This window comes from Ailuropoda melanoleuca, chromosome 7, assembly GCF_002007445.2.
Source record: "Ailuropoda melanoleuca isolate Jingjing chromosome 7, ASM200744v2, whole genome shotgun sequence".
Lineage (NCBI taxonomy): Eukaryota > Metazoa > Chordata > Mammalia > Carnivora > Ursidae > Ailuropoda > Ailuropoda melanoleuca.
The window spans coordinates 139,334,844-139,342,669 of NC_048224.1; the positions used below are offsets into that span (position 1 = coordinate 139,334,844).

A 7,826-nucleotide genomic window follows, 5' to 3' on the forward strand; every position below is an offset into this window, starting at 1 on the left:
AGCCAGCTCATTCTGCCTCATGGGCAGGACACTGCGTCCCAGGAGCTGCGCTTTTTGCTCCCTCTTCTGGAGAGGTCAGCTTTCGGGGGTGGGTGGGGGGAGTCTGTTCTGTAGAAGGAGTGTTGTGTCTTGAAAACCAAACAGCAACAGTACAGGCTTCCCAGGGGCACCTGTGTGGCACCAGGTGGGACTTGGGCCTTGCGATCTGTGGGGTCAAGCAACCCCATAGCTGCATGGGGATCTTTTGACGCCGTGGAACTGGGCGGCTCTGGGACTCCTTGGCTTTCTGCTTGTCGGTGGTTCGTGTCCAGGTTGGGGCTGAGCGCTCGGCCTGCGCGTCTCTGCTGGCGGGGGGTTGCTGGAGCCGGGCCCTCCTGGCTGCTGCCCCACAGGTGTGCGTGTGGCTCAGCATCCGCCTGCTCTCGTGTGGCCTTTCTGGTAGAACGCCGAGCTTCCTGCATGCACTTTGCATTTTGTCTCCTAGCGCTAGGACTAGAAAAGAGAGCCCTTTCTGGGGAAGCCCTGTTTTACAGTGGGTTTGGTGGTGCAGGAGACCTTGCCGTAGAAAACACTTGGGAGTTGCCAGAGTTTGCGGTCTCGAACTCAGGGACAGCCTTCACCCCTGGTCTCTCCATCTCTCTGTGAAGGGCCATGTTGCCAGCCGCCTCCAGGACAGGGCTCCTAAACCTGCCTTAACTTGACTGAAGCCCTGAGTGGGGACACGTGTTCTCCCCCATCCCCGCTCCGATGGGACCGTTGGGATGTTTGCACAGCGCGCTCCCTTCTCTTCCCGCAGATCCAGTATTTCACCAAGCTTTTTAGGGTGCAGAGTCTGAGAGCCGTTCCGTCTACAAACCTGCCCCGTTGTAAATGGACCACTCACGTTCCCCTGACCTTTCCAGGGGCTGCGGGTTGGCGGTGGTGGGGGAAGGGACCCCGTTTCTCCCAAGGGCTCAGGGATGATACTCCTGCATTTCTGCGTGATGTTGGCATGTGGTGGCAGAGACTGTCCTTTGTGCTCACGTGTGCGCCAGGCTCTGGGACAGCGGGCGCGCCTCCGGGTTTGTGTGCGCTTCCCACTGCCCCCGCTCTGGGTCCCTGGGACGTGCAGCATCCCGGCTGACAGTTGTGGGGCCCTGTCACGTAAGTGCCAGACTGTCCTGGCCTTGACTGCTCGTGCTCCATCGTTGTAATCATTAAACTGACTTTCCTTACGTTAACGACGTCCCCTTTATCTTCTGTGATATGGTGGGTTTTTTGTGCATGTTACCTCTACGCTTTCTTCTGACTTAAATTTCTAAAAGCTCTGGTGTAAATTTTTGATGTTGGGGAAATCACGTTTGCCTTTAAAATCTGGGGTTTGGGAATATCTGAAGATACATCAGATTAGAAACGGGAAGGTTGTAGGGAAGGAGGAGAAGGAACAGCTGGCCCGGGAGGCACAGCCCCTTTGTGGTCCGTAGGTACGACGAGGGGAAGCGTCTTTCAGGATTTCTGTGGGTCCTTCTAGGACAGATGTGACACCAGCAAGTTGCTCCTGTGCTTCAGCGCGAGCCTCGCCCTTCCCTGTGGCCGCCCCGCCCCGCTTTGCGGCTGGAACTGTGTGCTCCTTCCGTCTCAGAGCTCCCGCCCTCGGCTGAACCCCCCAGCGGTCACTTGGGTCTAAGGAAACTTCGTCAGCTGACTTGGTGACTGCTCTTTTGTCCTCCTTCTCTGTGATTTTAGGGAGACCAGTCTTGCTCGGTGCTGGTGTGCCCTGCATCTGCGTGCTGGCTGGCATTAGCCATGGTCTCGTACTGTTCCCGTGACCCTCCAGAGGGAAGGCCACCCCTGCAGCCATGAACCTGGCCTGCCACAGCTGGGAGCGGCGGCTGGGAGCCTGGCCGTGTGCCCTGGACACGGGGTGGCAGGCTGTCTCTGGAACGGGGCCGCAGGATGGGGCGACGTAGCTGCTGCCCAGAGTGTCTGAGTGCCCGGCTCTGCGCACAGCTGTGCCGGACGCCCGGCCACCAGGAGCCGCAGTGCAGCTGGTGTCCAGAGTTGGGAGCATTTCCGTTCCTTGCAGCTGGAATGAGCCCTTCAGGAAGTCCCTTGTGTTGATCTGTGTTGATCCACCAGGCCTCTCTCGTTCAACTGTTTATCTTATGGGGGAGGAGCAGTTTAGACGTTTGTATTTTTCGTGCTAGTCTGCACAGCAATACCGGCTCGTGGGGGAGATGCTCGGGGACGTCAGGTGAGGAGCACGTGTCCCTTCTGCTTCCGTGAGGGTAATGGCCAGGGTCACGGGTCTCGCGTTTCCCTCCGTTCTTTCAAGCAAATGCAAACACGTGTCTGAGCGATTTTATTCCCCGCAGACAAGAGCACGTTGACCGTGTTCTTGTGTAACTGGCCTTTTTCCTAAATCCCTGTGGGAAACATAACGGGCCGCCGTACCACATCGTAACAAATCCACGGTGGATCGAAGACCTGGATGGGAAAATGGAACTGGAAATGGTGAGAATACAGTTTTTACCACATTTATCTTCCCGTGCAGGGGCGTGTGGGCTGCCCCGCCTGGCAGCCGCACGCATGGCCCACTGATGGGATGTGCCAGTTTGTATCAGTGCCCTCTCAGGGGGCGTTTGGGAGGGGCAGTGAATGTCCTTCGGTGTGCAGGCAAGCGAGTGTTAAAGTGATAGTATTAATTTCTGGAAACATTGTGTCTTAATTTTGATAAAATTTGCCAGATTCCTAGAAGGCATTTTAGAAATGACATTCTTGGTGACCTTGTGCTTCTAGTTTTTCAAAAAAGGGAGTTGAAGTCTGAATGCCATCCACAGCCTTTTCTTTGTTGCCGGTGTGTTCGGTCCGTGCCGTGGAGTCCCCGGGGATTACACAGCTCAGGAACGAGCTGTGGCAGCATACACCCACCAGCCTGATACACTCTTCATAAAGCAAGTGGAACGGGTCTCAGCGACGCTCCCCCCTCCCCAGGACCTCCTCTCTGGCCCTGCCTCTTCCCTGCAGTACCTTGGGACCCAGGGTGCTCGGCCAGGCCGGGTTGGGCAGGCGGCCTTCCTCTCCAGCAACTGGGTGCTGCTGGCAGGTATCCGGCCCAGCCCCAGGTGGAGGAAACAGGCGCTACGGCCGTGATCCGGACCCGGGCTGGTGCTCCCAGAACCCAGGGTGTCCGTGTGCGGTGTCTGAGGGGTGATGGGTATCCAGCAGGCTGGCAGGCTCGTGTGCAACCTGTTGGTGACTGTCTGTTTTGTGTCCTGTAGCCATGGGGAGGACTTCCAGCTGGCCTGGCTGTCTCCTTGGCTCCGTGCCGTTACTCGTGAGACACACCGTTTGCTGTGCGCCTGAGGCTTCTTTGTACGGGGAACGTGGTGCTTGTTTAAGGAGAATACATGGTCATGGTCCGCCAGGGCTGCTTCCTGTTCCCGGCACCATGGCCCCTGGAAGGCAGGGCTCATTGTTGTGTTGGCGCGTGGTCGGGGAGGCCAGGGGCCCCTCACTTCTGGTCCTTCAGTTACCAGGGAAGCCCTGTTTTCCTTTTGTAAACACAGCAGATCGTATCCTTTGGCTTTTACGTGGTGTCTTACAAAGCTGTAATTCTGCAGTTTCTCCTTCGCCTACCAACCTGTTTCGTTCCCCTGGGTGGATAAACCTCTTGGGAGACTTGTCCATTTCCTCCCCGGTGGGCTTCTGCCCCCGCTCCCTGCCCGTGCCCACAAATGATGCAGGCCCCCACGGACAGGCCTGTGAGCTTACAGATTCCACCACCCCCAGCTATATGCCTCCCTAGGTCAGGTGGCCTCTTCCCTTCCAGAAGCTAGGTCAGTGGAATCCCATTATGGCGTTAGTAAAGGGTCAGTAGTTGAAATTCTCGGAGGTTGTAATGGGTCCTGGTGGTACTTTTCCTATTTCAGAAAACCCATGACAACACCTCCATTTCCGCCTGGAAAGGCCTCACAGTTGACAACAGCACAGGTCTCCGCTAAAATGAAGTGTGTTCAGCGTGGTCACTAGTCCTCACGTGGGAACGGGACTTGGGGCTAACAGACTAACTCTGGCCACTCTGGCCGCTCCCTTGGCCGAGCCTCTGCACGGCATGGCAGTGGCGTAGGTCCTGGCCACAGAGGGGAAGCAGGGCAAAGGTCCGGCCGCTCTAGGAGCCAGGTGCCGACACTGCTGCTCCGTGGACGAAGCCTGAGACCGTGTAAGTGGTGGAGGCCGGGCACAAAAGACCACATGTCCTGTGCTTCTAGCGCTATGTGTGTGGAACGCGGCGGGCCGCGCCGGCAGGAGGTGGCGTGTGGGCGATGGGGGCAGGGGCGAGTCACTGCTCATGGGTACGGGGTGTCCTCCTGGACTGATGGAGACGTTCTGCAAGGGGTGTGATGGCTGCAGGCTCTGCGAGAGCCCCCACGCCACTGAATGGTGCGCTTTACGTGGGTGAAGCATATAGCCCGTGAATTGCATGCAGTGGGTGCCAGGCTAGCGTGTGGGGCCGTCAGAAGCCCTCTGGATGTGGGCGCTGCCAGGTAGCGGGCACCAGCGATGCATCGGGCCCTGTGTCATCACCCTCGTGTTACAGACAAGGAAATCCTTTCCCCAAGAGGCTTGGTCCTCTGTCTGATGATGAGGGGGACCGAAGCCCACTCCCTTGTGGCATGAGCCGTGGGAGGGAGGGGCACCGCCAGATCTGCGGGCTCACCACCAGACCCCTCTCCAGGCCGCTCTTGCTGGGGGCCCGTCTCCCGCCCACCCCACCGTGGGCCACCCTGGCTGCCCTTGCGCCCCTCTCCGCTGCACCCTCTCCTTCACTCTGGCTTGGTTATCACAGTTTGCCTTCCCCCACGTGTCCCTGGGTCCTTGACACTCCCAGGCCCCTGCTCTTGGGGCTTCAATGACAGAGGTCCCAGCACAAGCCTACACTGACTCCCTCCCCATCAGGTGCTGCTCGCTGCCCTGGGCTCAGCCTCTGGAGCAACGCAGCTCCTTAACCCTGCAGGCTGGCCGTTCGTGGCCTCCACACCCCCCTGCTGTGTCCTGTGGCCTCCTTTCCGCCTGCAGTCTGCCGGCACCCAGCCCTCCCCCATGGGTCCCTGCTTCTTGCTGCATGGCCCAGATGTGGAGAAAGACAGTCACATGACACCTGGGCCTCCTCACTGCTCCCATACCCTTCTCTAGGCTGGGCCCAGGCCTCCCTCCTCTCCCACTCTTCTGAGCTCCCGCCCCCCAGGCCTGCCTCACGCATGTCCAGTGGCTCCAGCACACTTCTCCAAGGCACACGGATGGCTTTCCAGCCCACTGGCTGCTTGTCACGCCCCTGGGAACTTAGCACTGGCCAGACCGGTCCCCTCGATCCTCAGGTCTCCCAAGTGTGCAGCCTCTTAGTTTCTCCGATTGCCTGGGCCTGGCTGACCCCAGGGCCTTTGCACTTGCTGCTGCTTCAGGCTTGCATGCCTTCTCTCACTTCCTCCCCACACCGCTTAGATGCTGCCTAAGACTGAGGCCACCAGCTTACCCTGCGTAAGTGGAGAATCAGTCCCTACTCATGCTCTGCTTTTCCCCTGCAGCACAGGCCTGACCTGATGTGGTCTCTCTCCTTCTGTGGGGATACACGTCCCTGAGGGCGGGGGGTTTGTCTGTTTTGCTCACCGTTGCATCCCAGCAAACATGGATACCCCAAGAAGGATGGCCCAGGAGTGAGAGCAGGATGAGAAGCCAGGCCTGGGTGTCGTGCCAGCAAGGGTCTTGGGTGGGGGGTTCACAGCCCAATACCTTGCACTTGGGGCCCTTCTACTCCCCCTCAGCCCTGTGAGCAGCGCGACCATCCTCCAGCTGCCGCATCGCTGCCCTGCCCCCTCTGTGATGTCATGGGGGCTGTGTGATGTCACAGCAGACAGGGCGGGCCTGCCGTGTGATGTCACAGCAGACAGGGCGGGCCTGCTGCTGGTGGGAGCAGTGGAGGGCGGAGGTGCCGGTTTCTTATTTGATCCGAAGTTGTCCACTTGGAAGTGTAATAGGACCGCGCGGCTGAGGGGGCTGGGCTGAGGGCATGGTTGTCAGGTGAGACCCCCGTCTGCACTGCCTGGCCCCTCTGTTCCTGGCACCGACCACGGCTGCGAGCCCCTCATGCCCGCCGTGAGGTCCCACCTGTGCTAACCCGTTCTCTCCCCCAGGTTCCCTTGAACCCCCCTCATCTGTCCTTTGACCGCTACAATGAGATACGCACCAGAATTCAAAAAATCCCCCTCGCACCTCCTGAAGAAATTTGCAGGTAACGGGGAAGGACCGCCCTGGGCGCCCGTTCCACCCCACGGTGATGGCAGTTAGTCCCCAGGCTGAGAGCGGGAAGGGAGGGGAGAGGGATGCAGGAAGATGCCGTGACGCGTTTGTTTTCCTCAAGTGTGCCTTAGAGACGCCTGAGCCGGAGATATTCGGCGTCCGAAACACGTCCAGCTGGTTTACCGGGCCCACGGGTCAAAGACGTGTCCCTGTGACATGCCAAACGGATGCTTCCATCTCAGGGTGTTTCTTGCAAGAATGACTTTCTCTTGAAGAGAACACGTTTCGTAGCAGGAAAGCCCACCTCTCCCAATCTGGGTGCCCCGGGGTCTGCGGTCAGACACTCGGACTGGGCATGGGGAACCAGGGCAGTGGCTCCCGTGAGGCTGGCCGTCCGAGTGCACGCGCTCACCGCGTGCAGCCACAGACAGCCACACGGGGGGCGCCCTGCACGGGTGAGGTGGGAGGGGCCGTTCCCATCGTGCATACTTGCGTGTGACTCGACTTTCCTTCTCAAGGGAGCTTGTCTGCATGCCTTTTGTGATAAGACATAAGAAAATGGAAGGAAAAGAAATTTGGTGTCTCTTTTTTTTTGTTTATTTGGCTTGGAGCCTGGACTGACTGGGGAGGATTCTGGGCTGGCCAAGCTTCCATGAGACACAGTTTTCCTGTCGCTCGGCAGGAATCCACCGAGGATGGAGCCGGGGCTCACTTGCTCTGGACGCCCTTCCTGGGGCTGGTCTGTGCGGCTCCATCACACAGGGCAGCTGGGACAGAGGTCAGTGGGTCTGGCTCGAGGCCCCAAGCCAGGCTGTGGGGGGCCCACTGGAGGGGCTGTGGTTTCTCATGCACAAGGCCCCGGGCAGAGGAGGCAGGTGGCCTGCACCTGGGGGCACTGAACGGGTAGCAGAGAGGGCTGGCCTGGAGTGGCCCCCTCGAGCGTCCTGGCAGAAGCGCCTGCTTGGGGGACGGTGTGTCCTCAGGGCCTGGGAGCGGACAGCCTTCTTGCCTCTGTTTCAGGGCTGTGAGAGCGGTGGCCCCGGTGTGCTGGCGACGGTGAGCGGTGCCCACCGCCTTCTCCGGGTGTGGGCGGGAGCAGGTTGGCCACTCAGGTGTACCAAGCAAAGCCGGGGTCCCACCTGTGCTAACCTGCTTGGGGCAGGAGGTCGTCTTCCTTGTCCTCACTGACCCACAGGAGGGCCTGTTCTCCTGGCTCACGGTGACCCATCTGCATTTTGACCATAAACCACTCTTCCTCCGGTTTGCAGTGGGGGTGAATGGAAGCATGTGATAGTACGTCTCTGTCACCCTCTGTAGATGTCGATATGGCTCTTCCATGTTTTTACTCTGATACTTGCTGTTGAACTGTTAGATGACAGCTGGTTTTGTCAGCACCTGCCGGCAGCCTTCCTGGAGCCAGGTGTGCTGTTTCTGTTGTTGAAGGCTGCCTCTGCCACTGAGGCCTGGGCAGGTGGAGGGGAAGGGCAGGTGTGGGGGGAAGGCGGGTGGAGGGGGAAGGAGGATATGGGGGCTGGGCAGGTGGGGGAAGG

At 59.3% G+C, this 7,826-nt stretch overlaps 1 protein-coding gene across 1 annotated transcript in view; it reads left to right on the forward strand.

Annotated features, from left to right (window-relative positions):
- Nucleotides 1-43: 43 nt before the first annotated feature.
- Nucleotides 44-7,826, forward strand: part of TEX29 (testis expressed 29) — a 20,054-nt gene continuing 12,271 nt past the window's right edge. Inside the window, exons 1-3 of the mRNA XM_034665489.1 lie at nucleotides 44-2,493; nucleotides 2,779-6,057; nucleotides 6,171-6,268. Of these exons, the coding sequence (XP_034521380.1) occupies nucleotides 6,211-6,268 (58 nt within the window). The 5' untranslated portion in view covers nucleotides 44-2,493; nucleotides 2,779-6,057; nucleotides 6,171-6,210. The remainder of the gene's footprint in view (nucleotides 2,494-2,778; nucleotides 6,058-6,170; nucleotides 6,269-7,826) is intronic.